Source organism: Simochromis diagramma, unplaced genomic scaffold (assembly GCF_900408965.1).
Source record: "Simochromis diagramma unplaced genomic scaffold, fSimDia1.1 OVJJ01000776.1, whole genome shotgun sequence".
NCBI lineage: Eukaryota > Metazoa > Chordata > Actinopteri > Cichliformes > Cichlidae > Simochromis > Simochromis diagramma.
In genome coordinates, this window is record NW_024387296.1 from 474,995 (window position 1) to 500,797 (window position 25,803).

General features: G+C 39.2%; 1 protein-coding gene and 1 long non-coding RNA gene across 11 annotated transcripts in view; both read right to left on the minus strand.

Annotated features, from left to right (window-relative positions):
* Window positions 1-25,628, minus strand: part of LOC120716467 (junctional adhesion molecule B-like) — a 204,853-nt gene extending 179,225 nt beyond the window's left edge. The window contains exons 1-3 of one of the 10 annotated variants that reach the window (XR_005691916.1): window positions 24,151-24,167; window positions 3,760-3,832; window positions 58-414 (exon numbers count right to left, since the gene is read on the minus strand). Coding sequence is in view for 1 of the 10 variants with exons in the window: in XM_040004006.1 (XP_039859940.1) it covers window positions 58-414; window positions 23,033-23,392; window positions 25,162-25,231 (787 nt within the window). In the remaining 9 variants the exon portion in view is untranslated. Of the gene's footprint in view, window positions 1-57; window positions 415-3,759; window positions 5,400-5,425; window positions 5,839-7,159; window positions 7,177-21,120; window positions 22,745-23,032; window positions 23,393-24,105 lie in introns of those variants that run through there. The other 9 variants (XR_005691918.1, XR_005691920.1, XR_005691917.1 and 6 more) reach the window with 9 other exon arrangements.
* Window positions 8,447-17,866, minus strand: LOC120716500. The gene is made up of 5 exons (XR_005691950.1): window positions 17,820-17,866; window positions 17,563-17,733; window positions 14,447-14,518; window positions 13,070-13,156; window positions 8,447-9,777 (listed from the first exon to the last, which is right to left on the minus strand). It is a non-coding gene; the product is annotated as an uncharacterized LOC120716500 (long non-coding RNA).
* Window positions 25,629-25,803: the final 175 nt, after the last annotated feature.

Consider the following 25,803-nt stretch of genomic DNA (forward strand, 5'->3'; position numbering starts at 1 on the left):
AACCAGGAAGCAGCTTCACCTCTGATCACACACACACACTCAACTCTACTCACTCACCTGGAGGAACAACACTTAGACTGATGATGCTGATGGGATTAGTATCTAAACTGGCTCTCTTCCTGCGTTTTGTCCCTGTCTCAACACGACACTCGTATGTTCCAGCATCATTTATCGTCACATTCTTGAGAATCAAAGACACGTCTCCATCCTTCATCTGTTTGTCTTGCAGTTCCACCCGGTTCTTAAATGATGGATGCTGGTTGCCTGGATCCAACTGCTCATTCCGATAAAAAAGCACATATTCATCTCCCAGGTCTTCTCTGCTCCACTCTAAAACGATGATGATACTGTTGTTTGGAGCTCGACATGTCAGAGTGACGTCCTGCCCAGACTCAGCTCTGATGGTTTTCTGGTCTGAAAGAAAATGGTAAATGGCCTGTATTTGTATAGTGCTTTAATTTGTCCCTAAGGACCCCAAAGTGCGTTACAGATTCAGTCACACACACATTCACACACTGGTGATGGCAAGCTACATTGTAGCCACAGCTGCCCTGGGTGCACTGACAGAGGTGAAGAAAAAAAAAACAGAGCAAAGAGGTTGAAGGTTAAAGTGCAACTGTTCACTTCTGCAGCAGCCAATCAGAGTGAGGCTCAGACAAACACAAACAGGTTTGACAATCAGTAACATTTCTTGGCGCTGTGCCAAGTGATGTGTTATTTCTGAGAGGATGAAGACAAAGGGGGGAAATGCAGCTGATGCATAAAGTACCACTGCACAACACATCTGACATTAATCCACTTCTGATGACACCAAAGATTGTTCCAGTTGAAAACTTAAAATTAAATATCTCAGAACTTTATTGTCTCCTTACTACTGAGAGTTTGATAAAACTGTCAAAAAAATCCAGAAATCTTATATTTTGACAGGTTTAGAGTTACTTCTCAGCTTTGGTGGTTAAAGCAGTGCTGATTTTAACATCATCTACAATAAATAAAGAGCTCATTATCAGGGGCAGTAGCTGTGTTATATGAACATTTATAGTGTGAAATGTGCTGATAATAAGTGAACATAATGTGTGAGAGAAAGCAGCCTCTCATTATAAGACACTGAGTCTCTGCATGCTGCCTTTATGGAGCTACAGCTGTTTGTATACACTGAACTAAAAGCTTTGTAGCTGCATACAGGGCTGGATGTAATGAAATGTTCTTAGGGTGGCAAAATCTAAACCATTTCTTTACACACATGCAGCTTTTACAATGTGTAATATGCCTTAAAATGTAGCCAAGGATTCTGATTTTTTTATACAACTATTTAAAACTCAGGGGCTGATCTACAGAGGTGGCATGGAGTGGTCTCTTGCTCCCCCTTAATTGACAACATTGTCACATACAAAACTACGGTGGCACTCGGGGTGGCAAGAGATCATTTTACTGTGGCACATGCCACCTCTGTAGATCCGTCCCTGGCTGTGTACCAACGCCTGAAACTACAACACATCACATTGACGCACACATTACACTTCTTTGTCTCTGTGCTGGAAACAACACCGCTGACCAAGTGGGTAAATCCACAGACACCACCAGACCTTGTGATGCCGTCACACAATCAGACAATATGATTGTCTGATTCAATATAAAACGAATTGTTTGGGAAGTAACATGTAAACCAGACTGATGTTTGTTCCTCTTTATCTCAGAGGGAAACACCGCTTGGTTTATAAACCTCCCCTGCAGAGACAAACACGAAGACACCGAGAATCAGCAAAGTCGAGCAGAGCGACGCAGTTACAGGAAACATTTCCGTGTTTTTGTTTCTGCTGATCTGACTCTTAGTTTGTTCTAAAAGTCTGAGTCTGTTGGTATTTTCAGTGAATAACACAACTAGAGTTTTAAAACTGACTACATGAGGTTAACTTTGAGGCTAAATAAAGCTGAAACATTTGTTTTTCAGCCACTCGTTCAAACGCCACACTTTCGATGTCTCTTAAGGAAGTCGCGTTAGAGTCACGTGTGTTTACGCTGCGCTGTACGATGCCCATGAATAAGTGCGTCATAACTAAAGTGGTGAAATCTAAAGCAGGTCTGAGTGTTTAACAGGTTCAGTTCTTGAATGATCTCCACAGAACAACACAAACATAACCTCTCTCATCATCAATCATCAGCTACATACTAGAATAGAATAGAATAGAATAGAATAGAATAGAATAGAATTCAACTTTATTGTCATTGCACATGCACAGGTACAGGGCAACGAAATGCAGTTTGCATCCACCCAGAAGTGCTTTAGTGATATAGATATATTACAATATATTAGCAATAATATAGATATGTGAGTATATTACAGAAATGGGTCTATTATGGTATGTTATAATGTACACGGTATGAAGTATGTTGTGAATATTCTATAACTATAAGTATGTACAGGCTGTAGTGAGTACAAGCTATGTACAGGATATGAACAGGATATAAATATGAAAAACTATACAGAATATGAAATAAATAACTTTACAGAATCTGAGATATACAGCTATACAGAAATGGGAACTATGCAAGTTGTAAACAGTTGTAGGATTAAAGATTATCGAATGTACAGAATGATTATTTACACAGAGCTATACAGTAGTGCAGTTAAGATAAGTGAGGGTGTAGATAGTTTCTACAGAGGCTATATAAAGTGCTAGTGGTTGTGAGTGGTGGTTCAGTCCATGTTATTATTGTGTGTTTGAGGGTACAGTTGTCCATTGTGGGTGTGTGTATGTTCAGTGCATGAGTTTAACGTGGGTCAGATGTCAGGAGGCAGAGTTCAGGAGTCTGACAGCTGTGGAGAAGAAGCTGTTCCAGTACCTGGTGGTCTTAGTCCGGAGGCTCCTGTAGCGCTGCTCCTGCTCCGGCGATGCGCTGGGCAGTTTTCACGACCCTCTGCAACGCCTTCCGGTCCGAGGCAGAGCAGTTCCCGTACCAGACTGTTATACAGTTGGTCAGGATGCTCTCGATGGTGCAGCGATAGAAGTTCACCAGGATGTCTGAGGACAGGTGGTTCTTCCTCAGAGTCCTCAAGAAGAAGAGGCGCTGGTGAGCCTTCTTGACCAGCTTGGAGCAGTTGGTCGTCCACGTGAGATCCTCGGAGATGTGGACTCCCAGGAACTTGAAGCTGCTCACACGCTCCACAGCCGTCCCCTTAATGTGGATGGGTGGATACTAAAGACCATCATCAGCCAAAGGACTTCAAAATGACCTCACTGTATAAAAATGTATATTGTACTATGGAGGAGGCGTTGTGCCCTTAAACAGGGGAAATAGTGAGGAGAGGTGTAAGAAAGGCACAGACACGCAGCTCTCACTCTCAGTCGTCTGTATTGAGTGAAGGAGGTGGCGCGCGAACCCACCTACTGGAGCCCTGAGGCATTAACAATGGATCGACACACAATCAACCCAGGCATATATCTATATTCTATTCATATTCTATTCGAAAACAGTCAAAGCAACAAATTAAACAGCTTTTGGTTCTTAAGATGATGAAAAACATTGAATTCATTTCATATGATGTGTTTTCACAGATGAAACCAGCCAACAGTAAATCAAATACTTCACACTAACTCCACACGACAGTCATCTGTAACCAGTAACCAGTAAAGTGAAGTTTTAATCCTCGTTCAGCTGGATCAATATTAATAATCTGTTAATCGACTGAAGCTCACAGACTTCAGTCAACCTGTCAGATTATCTAAAAGACTGAAAGACGTCATTTTAAACACTTACTGTTGTTCTGAAGGATCTCTGAAACCCTCAAACACTCTTCTGATCATCAGGATGGAAAATTTGAAATTATCCACTGAAAGATAAAAAAACAAAAAGTCTGAGTTCAGTATCAGCTTTTTCAGTATGTAAAAAAGGACACACTGAAGATTTATTCCACTTAATACAATTTTAAAAAGCAAAAAAATAGTTAAGAAATCAAACAATAAAATGTAACAAGTTTAAAGTCTGCGTATAAAGTGGCCTCTGTACCACAGAGCCACAGATCAAACTAACCCACACATCCGTGTGTCATCCTGTTTGGTACAACACACCCTTCACCTGTGTGACATCAGTGCACATAGCAACACCTTAGCAACCACATTCCTGTCTTCTCCAAATCTAAGTACACACATGTGACAAACAGCTACCACATATCAAAGAAACAGAGAAGTAATAAAGAAGTGAAGTGTTGCAATAAATCAGGTAGATGTGCAGAGACAACTTCCCACTCCACTCAGTTTATGATATTAGATCAGCTCAGTCTAATCAATAAAAGTAAAAGGTTGGGATTTCCTCTAAAAGGTGTTTAGGTGCAAAACAAATGAGGACAATTTATAGTTAATAATACACAAACTAGATATAAACAAATGTTACGACATATAATTTCAGATGATTCATTAAATGAAAAAATCTTAAGCAGAAGTCAAAAATCAAGCTGATTGTTTACTCAAACTAAAAAACTAAAAATACTTTATAAATGAATCTCTAACAAAAGCTTCTTAAAACACAGTGTTTATATCCGATACTGTTTTACCTTCATCTGTACAACGTTTCTGTCTGACTCATTAATCACTGACATTCTCCCACCTGACTTCCTCAGAATCATCTAACTTTGTGTACAAAAATGTAATCAATCCATGCATTTCTTTAAACAAAGAAAAGAAAAGAGACGATTTTGTGTTTGTGGTGATTAATTTAATCATTTAATTAATCCTCTGATCTTCAGCAGCTCTGTGTTAGAGAAAGAAAGAAACAGAGAAGTAACAAACAATGGAAGCTTTTTCAGTTACACAGGTAAATGTGCAGAGACAACTTCCCACTCCACTCTGTTTATGAATTTAGATCAGCTCAGTCTAACGAATAAAAGTAAAAGGTCATGACTTCCTATACAAAGTGTTTGGACACAAATACAGCAAGAACAATTTGCAGTTAATACTTCAAATACTTTATATAAATAAACCTGATCTAAGGTATTATTCCAAACTATACCTCAAATTTAAGGATAAATCAGGCTGATCTGGTACTCATGACACAAAACCTAAAATAGTAATGAATAGAAATGAATCTTAAAACACACTCACACACACTGATCTACAGAAAGTCTTTAAGCTCCTCCCACCTGAACCTTCAAAATCAGCTGATTTGTGTTTATAATCACTTATTTATTAGCTGGGAGTACAGCCTCATTTAAGGTTTAACAGCATTTCTAGTAGATAATGACAGATGGACTGAACATGAACTGAGGCTGGAGTTTAGGGAAGGCCTCAGAGGGGACTGCAGCTCCCGAGTCGGGCAGAAGTAAAGTGAAGCTTTAATCCTGGTTCAGATGGATTAACATGAACAATCTGTAAATCAAATGAAGCTCACAGAGTTTATTCAACCTGTCAACGTCATTTTAAACACTTACTGTTGTTCTGAAGGATCCCTGAAACCCTCAAACACTCTTCTGATCATCAGGATGAAAAAATTAAAATTATCCATAGAGATATTTTAAAAAAGGGGAAGTTAATAAAAACAAACAAAAAAATCAAAACATAAAATACAGCAAGTTGAAAGCTCAAAGTCTGTGGTTAAAGTGACCTCCTTAGCAAACAGCCACAGATCAAACTAACCCGTACATCCGTGTGTGTCATCCTGTTTTACACAACACACCCATCACCTGTGTGACACCAACACCTCCACCTCTAAGTAAACATATGTGAGGAAATGTTGACACATATACAAAGTAACAGGAAGAGAACTTGTTTCAATTAAACAGGTAGATGTGCAGAGACAAACTCGCAACACTCTGTTTATGAATTTAGATCAGCTCAGTCTCATGAATAAAACTATTTCCCTATGGGGACTAACACGCACACTTTACACTTTACTTTTTTAAAAGTAAAAGGTTTTGATTTCCTCTGTAACATGTTAGGTCACGAATAAAACAAGAACTTGAATTTGCAGGTAAAACTACACAAACTATATATAAATAAACCTGATGTGAGATATTATTTTAAAACCTGCCTTTAACTAAAAGGTGAAAAGCAGACATTATAAATAAAGTTGATCACATACAGTACTGAAAGCAGCAATAAAACCATCACACCTGATGGTGTTTTTACCTTCATCTGAACAAAGTCTCTCCTGATCTCTTCAGAATCTGTTGATTTATGTGTAAAAATCTTAATAAAGCTATAAATATGTTGAAAAGTAGAAAGAAACCACAGAAGCACATTTTTCTGTTTCCAAATACTGAAAATATGATCAGTTTGCTCAGAAACGTTTTAAAGGATCTGTGAAATCAGCTTTGTGGTTGTGGAGACGTGACTCTCATGAAGAGCGTCACACTTCCCTCATGAAGTGCTTTGAAATGGTTTTAAAATCATTAATTTAATGATTTAATTAATCACTGGATCCTCAGCAGGTCTCTCTCTCTCTCTGTGTGTGTGTGTGTGTGTGTGTGTGTGTGTGTGTGTGTGTGTGTGTGTGTGTGTGTGTGTGTGTGTGTGTGTGTGTCAGTGTCAACATCCTGGTCAAACTGGTTCAGTAGTGTGTATTTGTAGTTGTTACAGACTGACCCTGTGAAACGATGACATGACCTGTGTGTACAGTACATTTATTAACACTAAAAACAAACCTGACGTTTGTCTCCTTGTTTTGTGTTCATGAAATGTTTGACTGTGAAGTGATTTCATATCAAAGCGTCTTGTTAGAGCTAACATAGCTGTGGTCAGCTCAGCCTGTTTAATTAATCCAAACAGTTTGAAACATCTTGTTATAAAACTTTATTCAATTACTTTATTTATTACAATTACTACAATTAAAATCCTAAACATGGTTTATGTATTATCATTATTTAATGTCCCACTGAGATGCACCATACACTGCTTACCAGCTTGTGTTTAATGAAAAGCAATGAAAAGTCAGTCTCACGGGTGACATAGTACATTTACTCAAGTAAAGTTTATAAGTAAAACTGAAAAATACTTTTATGCTTTCATTAATTTATATTTTAAAAAATGTATAAATATCATGTTCTTTACAAACTAAATATGGAAAATAAATGATTAACTAACCTACAGAAAATTCATTAGCAGCTACCTTCATCTTTAAGTCCATTATTTTTTTTCTTAGAAAAACAAAGAAATAGATTTCATACCTCCAGCTTCATTGAATGTGAATGTTTGCCTCTCTCCCTGTGTATTTGTCCACTAAGATCCGAGACAGAGACATAAAGCTGATGTGAAAGACACACATGATGAATCAGCAGACAGAGATGTTCCTCTTTGATTGAATAAGAGGAACCTTTACATGTTCACTTCCCTTCTCTGTGCTGTAAGTGAGCTATCATATCATGTTTGTGCTCATCAAACAGTCAGTAAACAATAAAGCAGAATGTTTGTGGGATTCAGTGGATTTTCACACACTTGTAGTGAAGACTGTAGAAAGAAGTGAGGATGTTGCAGCACCCCCTCCTGGATGGTAGAGGTTGTGCATGACTGTTCGTAATCATACATGTAAACATCAATAACCATTTAACAGCAAATATTATTCACACAGATCTTTTATTCACGTTGGTGTTGAGATTTAAACTTCTCAAACACATGTTGTTTCTAAGATGCGATCGTTAAAGGACACAGGCATAGTGAAATGCTACTGCCACTATGAGGTGAAACTCGGGAATTTCAGTGGATTCTCATGTAAACTAAGTGGGGAAGAAATCTTGACATTGAAACACAAAACACAATTTAAATAACAATTTGAAAGCTGAGAGAAAAATGAAAAATTATTTCCTGATATTATGAACCAATTATTTAATCTCAATTTGTTTTAGTGATGTTGAGCAGCTTTTAAAAACATGCACAGCTCATCTTAACTGCCATGTGAATCTCTACATGACTTCTCAAACCTGCTGGCGAAAAGCACACACATCTTTCTGTCATATACATAGCTGATATACTTTGTGAACCATTAGTCAGCAGACTGGTTTTGTATCAGCTCCACAGAATTTCACTTTTTGGCTAAAAACTGCAATGTTGGAAAAATTCATTGCATTTATTTTTTAACTGTGTGGTGTGGAGAGAAAAACAGATGTTTGACTTTAAATATGGGCCACCCTAAATAATCTCTTTTTACCTCCCCAACAGCACCTTTTGCATATCACAATGTTAATTAATAAAATGAGTTAATACTTTGAGTCCAGCTACAGTTAACATTCAATATTACTTCTAAAACTGAATATATTGCTTAGATTGTAAATTGCATTGACAGGCCACGTAAAACCAGAGTTGTTATTAAAAAAAATAGATCATGTTTAGTGTGGAAGCTAATGGTGGAAACTGGCTGTTTCTAAGAACAGTGAAAAAAACCCTCCAAGCCATGATGTCCATTTGTGACACTCAAATGAAAGTCTTCTAACTTCTAGTTTCTGAAGACAACATGTGAGTAAAATGCACCCTAAATTCTACCCCGTGTTGGTTTGATGTACAACTAGTGTATTTTTAGAAGTTAAACTGGTGTCATTTATAACGCAGGTGCTGGGCTGCAACACCCAGTTTTACCAGTAGGTGGAAGCAGATTTGACATGTGTAACATTGTCGTTTCAAGCTTGAAAGCAGCTTAACTCAAAAGGTGGAATCTGTGCTGGTTCACAAGATATGAACCTGTCATATGTTCATGCGTTTGTAGTTTATCAGACACTGAAATTCTTCAGCTCTCGGTTTTCATTTCGAACTACTGGATTTGACGCATTGAATGAAAGGATAATAAATAAAATATAACAGTTTTACATGAATGTTGCTGGTCTGTTTCTAGGTGAGCTCATCTTGCACACACTCAGCACAAAAACATTTCTGTGCGATTTATATTCACTGAATTTTGCTTCTGTTGTGGTTTGATGCTTATTCTTTGTAAAATGAGGCAATGAGTTAGCCACCACCAAACCGGAAGAAGTCAGGTTTTCCATCTGCACCTAAGTGAAACCAACAGAACCACACGAGGAAAAGAAATGAAAACAAAACTTTATTAATCTGGCACAACCATGGCAGAAAAAGTCAGTAAGAGATGTGTGTTTAATTTATTTATTTTTCAAATCAATTTTATTTATATAGCACTTATAAAAAAACAACTGTACAAAAGAATAATCAGATAAAATTTAAAAGGAAAGTAAAACCAAGATAAGAAAATAATAAGAATAAAATAATGACAGACTCATACCGACTTAAAAAGCCAAGGAGTAAAAATGGGTCATTAGATGAGTTTTAAAAGTATCCAGTGTTGGAGAGCTCCTGATATGTAAAGGCAGTTTATTCCACAGTTTTGGCGCAGTCACAACAAAAGCCCGATCTCCTCTGTGTTTTAAAGTAGACCTGGGGACAGCTAGAAGCATTTGGTCCGCAGACCTCACCGGAGTATACCAATTTAGAAGATCAGAAGGATATATAGGGGCTAGTGCATGCAATGTTTTAAAAACCAGCGTCAAGATCTTAAAATCAATTCAGAAACGTATTGGCAGCCAGTGTGAGGCGAGTATAGGGGCTATGTGCTCTCGCTTGCGCGTCAGTCAGAAGACTTGCCACAGCATTTTTTTTTAAATAATATGAGTCTAAATAAGTGAGAAAAACAAATAAAATATGTTAAAAAATATTTTGAACATGTGGATGTCCTCTGGTCTGAGGTGCTGGGAGGACCAGTTAGAGACCAGCAGCTGGACGTCAGTGGTTGGACTGGTGGACTACTTCAGTAAAGAGTAGATGGCGTCTGGCTCTGGTTTAAAATCTGAACACAAACACACACAGTTCAAACAACAGGAGACATCATTACAAGCTTCGTAGTTCAATCAAGGCTTTAATCTCCACCTCTCTGTGTCACACAGTTCAGACTTTACTGGAAACCAGCTCAGACACAACTGACAGAGCTTCTGTATCGCCCACACTGTAGCTGCATCTTAAAATATGCAAAATGTCAAACCTGGAACCCACAGAGCTGAAACATTTGCATCAACTATATTCAGCGACACTACAAGTCAAATATTTTGCTGTTTTCCAGGTTCTCACAGAAAAAACATAAAACCAGGAACTGTATAATATTGATTCTGTTCATTACTGGGTGGAGATTTCATAAACTAGGATTTGTTTGCTGGATACATATTTACTTGCTGTCGTGTGATTTTGCTGCAAGATTTAGCCACGTTTCATACTCAGAAAAAACAGCCTGTGATAGACTGGATATATTTCAAAGGTATACCTCACCTCTTCTATTGACAACTGGGAGAAGATCCCCGTGTGACAAAACTAAATAACATAACATTTTTCTAATTAGTAAGAATGTTTTCCTCTGCTGGCAAATAAGCAGCACACTCTCTCTCTCTCTCTCTCTCTGTCTATGTGACATGTTCACTGGGTGAGAGAGCAGTGAGGTTTCAGAGAGTAAAGGTGAGCAGTAGTACAGTGAAGTGAGGCGTGGGTGTGTAAATTTTGACCCAGTAAATTGTTTTAAAATTGAACTTTGTGGTACACCACAGGTACTGTGAGCTTCATATGATGAGACAGTATCTATGGTGACCAAAAAAAGCTTCTACTGAGACAGAAGCTGCAGATAGATTTAAAAGAACATCCAGACACAGCAACATCAGCAGATTTATTGCAGGCAGTTAGTGTGTGTTAAATTGTCATAATGTGGAAATGCAGTAGTTAGTATTGCATAGTGCAGCGGTCCCCAACCCTTTTTGCGCCACGGACCGGTTTATGCCCGACAATATTTTCACGGATCGGCCTTTAAGGTGTCGCGGATAAATACAACAAAATAAAACTAGTACCGGTACCAAAAAAATGAAAATTTATTCATAACACACGTGAAAAGACCCAGGAAAACAGAGTAAATGATAAAAATGATAACAAAATAACGCTGAAAACCAATAAAAACCCTGAAAACTATACATTTCACACCTGAGCCTCAACTCTCGCGGCCCGGTACCAAACGACTCACGGACCGGTACCGGTCCGAGGCCCGGGGGTTGGGGACCGCTGGCATAGTGCATGGGGCTTGCTACAGCCAATGCTCTGAAGGAAGTATATGGATTGAGAACCATTGCTATTGGTTTGTTTGGCTATAATTTATGGCACAACTGAATAGGAAATGGTCTGCTTCCACTCAACAGGACAGGATAATAGATACACAATCTCCATATTTAACATAAAACACTTCTGCTTATTTCCAGAGAAGCTTTGCAAAACTCAAAGTTAAATATAAGGAACATCAATCGCCCTCTGTTTGGAGGTCCATGCACAATCTTGCTTCATGGGGTAAATATGATCATGAGAAAAGATGGTGGATCAGCCCACACAGGAGTAGCTTGTTAATGATGTGAAGGCAGTTGGTACCACAGTCACCAAGAACAACATTGGTAACATGCTATGTCATAATTTGTCAACATTTTCAGCACCCACAAGGTTCCCCTGTTCAAAAAGTCTTATGTACAGGCTGTCTTAAGTTTACCAGTGAACACTGACATGATTCAAAGAAGGCTTGGGAGAAAGAGCTGCAGTCAGATGAAACCTAAATTAATTTGGAAGCTCAACTCAGCGTTAACTCGATCCACTGTTTGGAGGAAGAAAAATGTTGAGTATGTCCAAAGAACACCATCACACAGTTAACTATGGAGGTGGTAGCATTGGGATTTTTGCCTGTGTTTCTGCTAAGTGTACAGGACAACTTCACCTCATTAAGGATGGATGGTACCATGTACAGAAGAAACTTGGAAGAGAACCTCTTTTCCTCCATCAGAACATTGATGATGGGTCATGGATGGGTCTGGTAGTATGCCAATGACCCAAAACATTCAACAAGGGAAACAAAGAGGAAGCACATTAAAGCTGAGCCAGTCTCCTGACCTCAGTCCTACAAAATATCTATTGAGGTTTGAGGTGAAGCCAAGAAACCTAAAGGATTTAGAGAGTTTCAGTAAAGAATGGGCCAAAATCCCTCCTGAAATGTGGTGACCAACTACAAGAAATGTCTTAGTATTGTCCTTGCCAACAAGGACTTCTCCACCAAGTACTACAGTCATGGCCAACTCCAGGCCTACAGGGCCTGTGTCCTGCAGGTTTTAGAGGTGTCCTTGATCCAACACCGCTGATTCAATTGGCTAAATTACCATCCATCCATCTGCTTCCGATTATCCTTTCCAGGGTCGTGGGAGGCGCTGGAGCCTATCCCTGTCATAGCTGTCATAGGGCGAGAGGTGGGGTACACCGTGGAAAGGTCGCCAGTCTGTTGCAGGGCTTGCATAGAGACACAGACAACCATTCGCACTCACATTCACACCAATGGGCAATTTAGATAGACCAATTAACCTATCCCCACTACTGCATGTCTTTGGACTGTGGGAGGAAGCCTGAGTACCCGGGGAGAACCCACGCAAACACAGCAAGAACACCGTGCTGCCTGGCTAAATTACCTCCTCAACATTTCTTGAAGTTCTCCACAGGCCTGGTAATGATATCTAAAACCTGCAGGACCTAGAGGCCTGGAGTTGGCCACCCCTTTAGTACTAAATCAAGTTTTAATTGGGGTCTAATACTTATTCCCTCAATGATATCAATTTATAACTTAAATTAATGTGTCTTTTATTTATTTATTTGGTTAATATTTTGTCTTTCTCCATTAAAATGAAAACATAAAAAAACATTTCTTTGTAAATAAGCAAAATTACAAATATAACAGAGAATCAAATAAATATTTAGAATATTATTGACCCTTTACCTCTAAGTGTATATACTCCCCTTACCCCAGTCTATATATTTATTCTTGTTCTTGCTCTAGCTGTTTTTTTTTGTTGTTGTTGTTTGATCTTTTGCACTGAATGTAACTGGAACCTCGTCGTCTCGTCTCCCTGTATACTGTACTGTGTATGGCAGAAATGACAATAAAGTTTGACTTTATTTACATTTTGATGACGATAAAAGTGTTTGATGTCCTAAGCTTGAGAAATGATGTGGTTAGCTTAGCTTAGCATGCGGACAAGAAACACTTGTCTCTGCCCAAAGTTGAATATAAAGAGCAGCTGTACCTCTTTTCCTCTTTGGTGTAACAGCTATTTGCCCATAACTGAGTTCTTCAGTTCTCACTGCTGAGTAGATTACAGCTGGATCACGCTCTGAAGGAAAAACACACACAAATTATAGTTTAGTTCAGACAATATTTTTTTTATTTTAATTAAGAAGAGATTAAGTTAGATCTTCTGCAACTAACAGCAGGTTTTCACAGTTTTTTTCTTCTTTACACCTCTGCTGAGAAACTATAATTAATTGCATTGAACTTGTAGCTGTTTGAGTGAAGACGAAGGTGCACAACCACAGAGATTACACCTTCATCTCAGTGCAGTCTGACACACTTCACCACAGAGCACCAAACAAACAAGTTCTCACAGCATGAACACTCCCATGACCAAACCAGAACTCACAGTGGTGAGAAGCCCCTTCAGCATTACGCTAGAATCAACAACAGGAAGTAACTGCTGTGGTTAAACATACAGAACTTGTTAAAGGACATTTGGTCTCTTCAGTCTCTTTCTTCAGACATTTAATTAATTTAATTCTAACAATGTTCACCCTGCTAACAACTTATGCTTGTGCCTAAGCAAGACAGCAGACACATCTGGGCATTTTGCTCACATGTTGAGTTATGGCATCGCCAAAAGTTACAACCAACCTCACATCTGATCCATTTAAGGTGGACCTGCGTGAACACCATTAAGTTAAAACCAAATGTGGCACTAAGAAAACAGTCTTATATCATCATATGGCATCGGCATATATCAAGTGGAAGCTGCAGAGAGCCATGTCAGCGCTTCTTCCTGGTCTTGACTTTGGATAGAGATAGGTTGGGTGCTTTAGTCAAGTTTTTTATAAGCTGCATTGTATCAACTCTGTTTCTTTACTTTTGTCAGACCAGCACAGCAATAAAAACAAAACATTTTAAAGTGTTTCTGACAAGAATAACATAAGAGGTGCACAAGACACAAATACTGAATGACTTGTTTACATGTGAAAACTAGCTTTCCTGTCCATGAATGAATCCTGGCAATGGAAAATTGAACTTTTCCATGTGAATGAAGGGTGTGGAAGGTGTGAATACATTGTTTACATTTAGTTTGTCATCACAGGATGCTTTAAATTCTATGAAGTAACTGTTAATTCATTCATTTAGCTGGATGGCTAATTCATTTTTATCATTTTTAAACTTATAGACCTCCAAGTCCAACAGGATTGCTTTCATGCTAGTTCACACATGTTTAACCTTCCGTGATTTTTTGTTTGTTTGTTTGTTTATTAGAGCTACTGACCATCACTGCATTAGCATTTTCGTGTTATCCGACAACCTAACTTAAACCCTCAACTTCTGTCCAAGAGGAGAATCATGATGGAGACAAAGAAGAGCAGCTTACCTCTCGGCTTTGATCTGTTTTTCTTGTCGTTGATGATGATTTGTCCATAACTGACGTCTTCAGTTCTCACTGCTGAGTAGACAAATTAGTTGGATCAGTCTCTATACAGTAAAACACACACAGGACATCAGAAGTGCAGGCAGATTAAAAGTTATGTTTACAACCTCACTGCTCATCGATAGAATGGATGTGTGTGGTCATCATGTGAGGCCATAAAAACTAAAAATATTAACAATTTAAGTAATTTAACTTCATCCAGTTATTAATAATTTCTTGTTCTGTTTTTAAAGTCAACACCTAAATATCACACCATCTAAGGTGACGTGACACCTTTTTGTTCAACTTTTTTTTAAATCTCATACAGGATGCTGGATGACTGCAGAGCTGTTAGCTTCAGTTAACCACAGACCGCAAGTACACAATCCACCACACAGAACAACAGTCAATACACAAACTTTTCTTTGCCCAATAAAAAAATGAGATAAAAATAAAAAAGTAAAAATAAAAAAAACTATATTGTGGCGGGGGCGTGGTCTGCGGTGCCGTGCGGACGCACCTGCACGGCATCCGCAATCACCCCCGCCGTGTTAAAACACGGGGACTCGGGGGTTGGTGTGGGTGTGGTGTGATGAGAATAAAATAAAGTTGGCTCTGAACGTTGCTCCGTGGTCCCGCCGTGTCTTATTCACGCCACATTGGTGCCGAAACCCGGGAGGCGGCACGGCGGGACCACGGAGCAACATGCTAGCTAGCATGCAGTACGGAAAAAGTCAGCATAACGAAAATAAACTCCACCTAAACTTGGTTTATATCTGACCCAGACTGCAGGTCTATCTGGGTTCAGTTCACACTTGGACCAGCGGCCGCCTCGGGTCTCTTTTCCTTCTGCGTCCCTTTTCCTTCATCCACCTGCTGGCTTCCACCACTTGCTAATGTTACTGAATCTGTGGAAGCTCCGCGATAGCCACCACACGAAGTAACGAGTAACGAGCCTATCTAAATCCCAGTAACGACTAACGCGTTCCTGATTTTGGCATAATAACTAGTTACCGTGCTCGTTACCACAATAATAACGTAGTTACTGTAACGCGTTACTTAATAACGCGTTAGTCCCAACACTGGTTATCAGAGAATTTAAGGTCTCAAGTATTCATGGATTTCAGCTGTTCACAGGTAGTTGACTGTAGTTCCCTTTCTGTCCACTCTCTCCAAGTCCATGTTTGTATACCATTGGTTTGTGTCCAGTTCATAGGTTTTAGTATCAGTTTCCAGTTTTATTTGCTAATCTTTTGTCTCATGTGTGCCGTTAGATTCTGTTCACCTGTGTCTCAATTTTTTTCCCAGGTGTTTCCTCTGTGTCCTGATTTTCCTGCCTTCTATTTATTTTGCTCTCTTCCTGCTTGTTGTTGCCATATCACACTGTTATGGTCATTCTTTTACATCTCCCAGTGTCTCCTAGGCACATTGAGTTTTAATTACTTTGTTCTTTTGACTTTCCCATTTCTGTTTTGCCAACTCATCAGTTCAATAAAAGGCTCGCCTTTTGCTCAACTCCCCTTGACTTTCTGTGTTTGCATTGTCGGTCCTTGTTCACCACACTCTAACACAAGCAGGTTGAACCACTCAGCAGAAATGTGTTACATTAAGTTATTTTGAAGTTGCTTTCTATATGAATACAGGGAGACATAACTTTACTGTACAAAATCTCCATTTCAGGACTTCAAGTGGAATTCTACTTTTTTAAATTTTGTTTGCAGGTTAGTATTTAATTTTATACACACAGTTTAATCAGTTCATCTAAACAAAAAACAAACAAACCCATAAACACACTATTGCCTCTGCTTTGTTTATCTGTTGCTGTTGTTGTTGTGACATCTTAACATTGCTGTATATGATGTCTTCTAGGATGTCCTCTCCTGCAGCTTTACCTCTTTCAAATGATCCAAATCTAACAGCAAAGAACTGAATACAAATTCTCTATTGAACTTTATCGAAATAAACGGTGAAAGAAATTCTAATTTGTAATGTGAAACTGTCAGGGTCCTGGGACTGAGTGGGCCCAATGTCCCTGAGGCAGTTTGTATTCTATTATTATTGTTGTGTATTTTGGTGTTGCTCCCCCTTCCCTGTGCTTGTGTATATGTTGGGGTGTGTGGTGGCTGAGCACTTGTTTATAGGCGGCGTCCGGCCTGGCGGGTGTGGCCCTGCAAGGGGACTGGCCCACCGATCCACACACCTGCTGCATGAGCAGGCTCGTCGGGGCAGCTACTTAAGAGAGTCTTGGAGCTCCCACCGACGCGGGATCATTGCATGAGACTCCATGTTAGTCGTCCTGTTATGTAAGTCAGTGTGTGTGTGTGTGTGTGTGTGTGTGTGTGTGTGTGTGTGTGTGTGTGTGTGAGTGAGTGTGTGTGTGTGTGTTGTGTGTGTGTGTGTGTCCTGACGGCTGGCGTCTTATGTTTCCCGCAGGAGCAGCGTGGAAGACACGAGAGCAGCGAGCAACCGGGGGGGTGCTGACACGGGAGCGGAAGAGTACACAGAAAAACACAGACTATTCACGGAGAGACACACACGTGAGTCTGGGAAAACACGGGGATTATTGTTACTTTGTGGCACACTGTAAATAAACACACTGTTATAACATAGAGCACCGCGCCTGGGTCCTCCTTCCCACACATCCCCACGGTCTGCCAGCCAGACCGTGACAGGAAACAAAAAACAAAGTACTTGCAGAGACTTGAAGTGTAAATACAAAACAATTTAATAACTGGCGTAGATCATTCCCTAAAACCAAACCACACATGTAAAATCCAGAATGTCATTTTTGATAGTTAATGGATCGGAATACATTTTTATTCTCTCACGATATCCTCTCCAGCAATTTAGGTTCCCTATCGGACTGATATCCGATACGTAATATCGGATCGGTCCATCTCTAGTTACCTCCCCTACATGTGTAATTTGTAGAAATGTGAGTACGGATAAATTGTAATGGAGAAAAAAAAAATATAATAATAATAATAAATAGGAGTGTGTATATAAATATAAATGTATAAATGGTAACATATGTAGATTATCATAACCACACATCTGAAATGCAGTTTTCTAACTCTCACCTTCAGGTTTCCTGTGAACACATCGTCTCACCAGCAGAACCAGTAACACCAGTAGAACCACAACACAGACTGATCCAACACATGACAATGCAGGAAGAAGATAGGAACCAGGAGGAGAGGTGGATGTAGGTGGAGGTGTGGATGTAGGTGGAGGTGTGGTGGTGGGTTTGTCTAAAATAAAGCAAACACAGTCATTAAGTTGTCGTCACATTGTGAATGTTGAAAGCTGCAGAAACACAGACAGGTGAGTGTGTCACCTGTGACAGTGATCCAGCTGGATGGAGACTCTCCATGACCGCTGATGTCACACTTGTAGAGGCCTTCATCAGACCTGGAAACATGCTGGATGGTCATGTGACCTGTAGGCTGCTTCCTGATGAGGGAGCCATCTTTATAGAAAGCAGCTGGGAGGTTGGAGGGAGTGGTCTTTGTTTTACAGAGCAGAGTGACGTCATCTCCCTCCATCACAGGGAGGACAGGACTCTGCAGGATCACTGATCCACCTCAACACAGAGACAAACTACAGCATTTCATCCATTTACACACAGCTTCATCAACACTAACTCCACACACTCAGCTTACCAGTGACTGTCAGGTTAACCATGTTACTGATGGGACCCTCTCTGGACTCACACCAGTAAACTCCACTGTCCCATGTGGCGCTGTAGCTGATGTTGCAGGAGGAACCAGCTGGTTTTGCCCATCCATATGTTCCACACTGACTCCTCTGTCCTTTGCTTGTCTTTCTCCTCAGAGTCCATCCAGCAGAGCTGTCGTCCTCCTCACAGCTCAGAGACACAAAGTCTCCTTTAAAGAACTGAGAGCTGCTGGGACTCACAGTCAGACGAGCTGTGAGGGTTAAAATGAAAAAACAAAACCAAAAAACAACTGTTGCTTGGTTGCTTTTGTCTGACATAAGCATGTTTTACTTAATTCTGAAACATGAACCCAATCAGGTCATATCAGTGAGCATTTATCAGGTTTAAACTGTGACAGAAGAAGGTTACTGACCTTGGTTTGTTGTGCAGCTCAGCAGTGAGATCAGAACTAAAGAGAAACAACACTCAGGTTGATTTGAGGTGAACATAACGAACAACTCCACACAAACAGCACCAACAACTGTGCCTCTATGAGGCCTCTGTATAATTACTTTTTTTTGTTAATGGTTACATTCTTTCTTAGCAACATCCAAAGATTTCTGGAGTAATTGTTTTACTGGAATAAGATAACAACTCTTCATTCTCCTCGTAAAAAAACTGGGTACACAAGACTAAATTTTAATTAAAACATAACACCAACTGTGGCCATCAGTGTCAGCTTATAGACCTTCTTGGTGTCAGATGTAGTCTTGAGCAGTCTTGTAGGAATGGGCTCTAAAAGACGCATTGATGGTTTGGAGGATGTAATTACTGAAATTACTGAACTCAAAAGTATCACTTGGAGAAAAATAGTCTAAATAGATATCAGTGGTGTTGAAAGTAGCTATAGTACATTTATTCCTGAACAACTCCATGCAGTTACTAGATAACATTAAAGAAATGGTTGCTCAAGAGAGCGCTGACTTTTTGTCAGCCTGACTACGGTCATAAAATTTCTGGTTGTTCTTATTTTCTTTAAATCTTTCTATAACCAAGATGTGCAGTAAGATGTTTGAACTTTATTGATGACTTGTTTGTTTGTTTGTGTGTAAATAAAGCAGCAAACTACTTTTGCAGGCTAAATGACAATCTTCCAAATTAGTGAGACACCACTTCCTCTCCAGCGCACACATTATCTGTTTTAAGTTGCACATTTGAGATTTATACGAGGGAGTCAAGTACTTCTAAATTTGAGGCTTTCTTTTTCACGGGAGCTACAGTATCCAGAGTCATATATAGTAAGGAAGTAAATGTAAGATCAACGACTATTGTTGCCTTCAGGTAGCTGCTCTTCTCTGTGTGGCTACAAAGCATTGAAGAAAATAACATAATTGAATGAAAACTCTCACAAAGAGATCGACTGTGATGAAATCTGTTCAGCTTTTCACTGCCTGCTGTGTTTCCTCGACTCCTGAGCAAAGATAAAGAGTCAGTTCAGACCTGCAGTTGGTCCTCGTGGTGTTTTGAACTTGAATTCAGCCTGATTTGTTTTTCATGTCTTCTCCTCCATCATCAGTTATCAGGAGAGCAGACAGTCAAAGTACAAGAATTCAAACAAACACAGAGATTCTACTTACAGAGCAGACACAGCACAGATGTTTCCTTCATCGTCCTTCTCACTCATTTGAGCTTTTTTTCATTTCTCTCACTGACACCAAGTAAAGCCCGCCCTCTTCCTCTGAGCACCAGCTTTCTATTGGTTCAAACACAGAGGTCGGGACTAAATTCTTTTAAAAAATCAAGTTATAAACTACAAACATGCTAATTTTAACGCGATGAGGTACCTCAGACATTCGGCACCGTAACTGTGGTATTTTTGTCAAATATTTAATTTGATGATCTGAAACATTTAAGTGTGAAAAACGGTAGGTAATCAGGAAAGGGGGGCAAACAATCACACCACTCTATAAGATCAAAGGTCACACCTAAGTAAAAAAAAACATCCCTTCAACAAACAATTGTTGCCTTGTTTTGTTTCCACCATGTTGAAGTGTGAACTCACATGTCTTGTGTGTCAGTGTGTCTCGCCTCTGTCAGTGCGCCTCAGGGCAGCTGTGGCTACAATGTCGCTTACTATCACCAGTGTGTGAATGTGTGTGTGAATGGGTGGATGACTGGTTGTGTAAAGCGCTTTGGGGTCCTTAGGGACTAGTAAAGCGCTATACCAAAACAGGCCATTTTACCATTTACCATCACTTCAATTTATTCACAGCTTCTAAGCAGATTTCCACTCTGTCATCAGTTTTCATCATCTCGCATTCCTGTCAGATCGTGTGTGTTCCTGTCTAGCTATCTTTGTGAAGACTTAAATCTGCATTCTACTATACTTGTGAGGACCAACAATCACTTGTGAGGACACACTCGCGATCCTCTCAATCCTCCTTTTTGAGGCTCAAAATTGAGTTTTTTTAGTCAGTGTTTCAATTACGTTATAAAGAGGGTTTGATTTAGTTCTCTTGTGTTAAAGATTTTGGTGCACAGTCCTAGCTGGATCATCACCATCCATACTCTCCTTTAAAGCTCCCGATCAACTTTTTTCTGCTCCTCTTCTCCTTCCCTCAACGGTCCTATTTGGTATATACTGTAGACGTGATTTCTAATTGACTGGTCCTAGTATTAAGTTACTGTGTAGATATTCAACTTATGAGTTAACGGGAAGAGCAGTGTGTGTATATATAAAAAAATATAATAAAAAAATTCCTAATGGTTAGGGTAAGGGACTAGGGAAACCATTATGTCAATGAAGGTCCTCACTAAGATAGCTGAACGGGCGCGTGTGTGTGTGTGTGTGTGTGTGTGTGTGTGTGTGTGTTTGTGTTCCTCGACTAATTTCGGCTCATAAAATGTGCCAACATGAGTTCAACAGGTCAGAACATATTTCACAGCAGCATAAACAATCAATAAACATTAAAACTAGTACCAATGTTTGCAACGTTTTATTAAAAATAAACAAACAGAAATAAAAATAAATAAACGGCAATATATGAACAAGCAATATTTAAACAGAAGTTACAGACTTCAAAGTCTCGTAAATGGAAGGAAAAGTCAAGGCTTCACAGATCAGAGAGGACAGATCTCCCTCTGTAGCTGCTTGGAGAAGATTTCTCTTTGGTTTCATAATATCTACCACAAAGCTTACTCAGTAATAGCTGCTAAACAGATCCTGAACATTATTAGGCAGATTATTAACAGCCAGATTATGACACAGTGTTTCTGTACTTGGTTGAGTGTCTGTAATTATCTGTGACTGTGGATCTCTGCATAAATATTGGTTTGTTTGTTATGAAAGGTTTCCAATAACTTTCAGTCCAGTCCAGTTTACACAGGGAATCTTGTTTGTGTTCTTTAGGACACTTAACATTGACTGATGAATTATTCAACCATAAAAAAATAATATAAAAAAAACAATCCTTACTCAAGGGAGGAACCAGTTCTGTGCCTATGGATAACAGACAACAGGCACGTTGTTACCAGCAGCCAGTCACAAAATTGCAGATTTAATCAATTTCTTTAATTAAATATATAATAATTATGAATAATGACACTTTGTCAGTGCATAAAATATTATTTATGCAACAACAATGTGATTGTAAATAAGGTATCAGCTAAAAACTGATCTCGTTAAGGGCTGCAGTCGAGGCTTTGTCATGGTTTGAAGTTGCATTTCAGTGGTGTTGGAGAACTTGTTAGAGGTGATGCAATTATGAACACAGAAAAGTATCAATAGATTTTGATCCCCCGTGTAATACCATCTAGAAAGAGTCTGATGGGCAGCAGATACATTTTTCAGCATGACAATGATCCCCAAAACATTGCCAGTGCAGTAAAATCATACCAGGATATGAAAACATGCAGTTGAAAAGTATTAGTCAAGAATTTGCTTTGATAACACGAAATATAGACTCTCAGCTTGTTAGAACGTTTTTGCATAAACCCTGTATATATTCACACGTTTGCATGTTTTAATAAAAGTCTGCAACTAACTCCAAATTTCCAAGTAAAATATAAAAACAGTGGTGGAGATGCTGTGCAGTACTTTTCTACTACTATTACTGCAAAGTATTATTATTTACAAAATACCGAAGGCCAAATATATTCACACACTTAGTAAAAGAGTGTAGGCTTTAACACTTTCAACATATAATATATATCATCTTGTGCTATTGACCTACTGAATAAAAAAACAAAACAAACAAAGTCATCACTTACAGTCTAAGTGATATTAAAGAATGTGTTTGTTTTTATAAATCCCTGCTAGTCTCAGGCTGACAGACCAGCAGGTCCTGGTTCTCAACCTGCAATTTTTTAAAAAACAAATTGGATATTGGGCAGTTTAACTCCATTTTACCATAATGATGCTTCTCTTACCAAACATCATCATAAAAACTAAAGACATTTCAAATATGCTGCAATTACTCAGGCAGCTAGTATGGACCCTGACTCTGCGGTTTATGTTTTCTGTAGATTAAAAAACCAACAACAGCAGCAACAAGAAGCACAGCAGAAAGAATCAGACCAACGATGAGTCCAATATGTCCATCCTCCTTCCCTCCTGCCTCCTTCCCTCCATCCTCTGTGTCTCCTCCTGTCTGACCTGCAGGTGAGAAACAGGTGTGAGGTGTCAGCTGTCAGGTAGGTGATGAGTGAAGAACAGAACAGAATCCATTTCCTCTTCAAACTGCTGTCAGACATTATCTACTGCACTCTGATCACATCACTCAGACCAGCTGCTTTCTACAAAGTCTCATCAACAACATCTTTAGAAACAAACATCAACAAGCAGGAAGCAGCTTCACCTCTGATCACACACACACTCAACTCTACTCACTCACCTGGAGGATCAACTTTCAGGGTGATGATGCTGATGGGGTCACCATCCTGATTTGCTCTTTTCCTTATGTTTGTTCCTCTCGTGAAGACATGACACTCGTATGTTCCAGTGTCATTAATCGTCACATCCTTCAGAATCAAAGACACGTCTCCTTCCTTCATCTGTCTGTCCTGCAGATCCACCCGGTTCCTAAATGATGGATGCTGGTTAACTGGATCAAATTGTTCATCTCGGTAAAAAAGCACATATTCATCTTCCAGGTCAGCTCTGTTCCACTCTACACCTAAGATGATGTTGTTATTTGGAGCTCGACATGGCAGAGTGACGTTCTGTCCAGACTCAGCTGTGATGATTTTTTGGTCTGAAAGAGAAAACGACACAGAGCAGAGAGGTTAAAGGTCAAAGTGCAACTGCTCACTTCTTCAGCAGCCAGATGGAGTGAGGAGTGTATGCACATCTATTAAGTTATAGTACATCCGTGCACGATATACATAAAAAAAAGAATAAAAAAAATCTTTTGTTGATGCTAAAGTACACACATGATCATTATGACAGTAAATGCTGTTAATATCACACAGTACCACTGCACCCCACCCCTACAGAGATCTGACCTTAATCTATTCCTCATGACACAAAAGTCAGTTAGAACCTTCATCACTCTATATTATTACATTTTATTATTTTTTATTATTATTATTTTTTTATTATTATATTATATTACAATTAATTGTTCTATTATTTTATTTACAGAATAAATAAAATATTTACACCACCTGCAGCTGATGCAGCATCAGAGTACAGTGGAGTAACTGAGTACACTTCCTCTTTTTCTTTTTTATATTGTGTCAGATATAGTCTGACATCTTTTGGTTCTTCAGATGATAAAACACATTGAATTCATTTCATATGATGTGTTTCCACAGATGAAACCAGCCAACAGTAAATCAAATACTTCACACTAACTCCAACATTCATCTGTAACCAGTAACCAGAAAAGTGAAGATTTAATCCTCGTTCAGCTGGATCAATATTAATAATCTGTTAATCGACTGAAGCTCACAGACTTCAGTCAACCTGTCAGATTATCTAAAAGACAAAGACGTCGTTTTAAACACTTACTGTTGTTCTGAAGGATCTCTGAAACCCTCCAACACTCTTCTGATCATCAGGATGGGAAAATTAAAATCACACTAACCACTCTATATTAACAAGATTTCGTCATACAATTAATTGTTCTGTTATTTTATTTTTCACTGCCTAGAATTTGAGTTGTGCTTTTTTTTTTTGCTGAAGCTCCCAAATCTCATATTTTGACAATACAGGGTCAGTTTAATTTTAAGTCAGAAACTCAGAGGGTTGAAGGGATGCAATAAATGAGGAGATCACTGTGGATGACAGTAGCTGTGTAATATAAACACTTATACAGTGAAACATGTGCTGATAATAAGTGAACATAATGTGTGAGAGAAAGCAGCCTCTCATTATAAGACACTGTGAGTCTCTGCATGCTGCCTTTATGGAGCTACAGCTGTTTGTATACACTGAACTAAAGCTTTGTAGCTGCATACAGGGCTGGATGTAATGAAATGTTCTTAGGGTGGCAAAATCAAAGCCATTTCTTTACACATATCGCAAGCTTTTACATTGTGTAATGTGCCTTACAACGTAAACAATGATTCTGACATTTCTTTGTACAACCATTTAAAACTCAGGGGCAGATCTGCAGAGGTGGCATAGAGAGGCATGTGCCAGCCTAATATAATCTGTTGCCACAACTTAATAAACAACAATGTCATATATAAAACTACTGTGGCACTAGAGGTGGCAAGAGATCAGTTTAGGGTGGAGCATGCCACTCAATGCCACCTCTGTAGATCGGCCTCTGGCTGTATACTGACTCCTGAAACTACAACGCATCACACTGACACACACATTACACTTCTTTGTCTCTGTGCTGGAAACTGCACCGCTGACCAAGCAGTCAAAACCCACAGACACCACCAGGCCTCGTGATGCCGTCACACACGCAGACGCTCAGAAACTAAATGTTTGGGAAGTAACATGTAAACCAGACTGATGTTTGTTCCTCTTTATCTCAGAGGGAAACACCGTTTGGTTTATAAACCTCACCTGCAGAGACAAACACGAAGACGCCGACAAACAGCAAAGTCGAGCAGAGCGACGCAGTTACAGGAAACATTTCCGTGTTTTTGTTTCTGTTGATCTGACTCTTAGTTTGTTCTAACTATGTGAGTCTGTTGGTTTTTTCAGTGAATAAAAGAACCTCAGTTTTAAAAAAAAAAGTTTAAAAATGACTACATGAGGTTAACTTTGAGTTTTAATAAAGCTGAAACATTTCTTTTTCACTCATACTCATATTCATACCCCACACTTGCATCATTTTGTAGGATGACCATAAGTATGTGCGTCATAACTAAAGCGGTAAAATCTAAAGCAGGTCTGAGTGTTTAACAGGTTCAGTTCTTGAATGATCTCCACAGAACAACACAAACATCACCTCTCTCATCATCAACCATCAGCTACATACTAAAGACGATCATCAGCCAAAGGACTTCAAAATGACCTCACTGTATAAAATCTATATATTGTACTATGGAGGAGGCAGCATTTAGCTGGAGCCTCCAATAAAACAACAGCTGATTTGGAGAAAATTTGTCCACCACCTGCAGCTGATGCAGCATTCCTGTAAATCACATGACTGTAATCAGAGTACAGTGGAGTAACTGAGTACATTTGCTCTTTTTTCTTCTT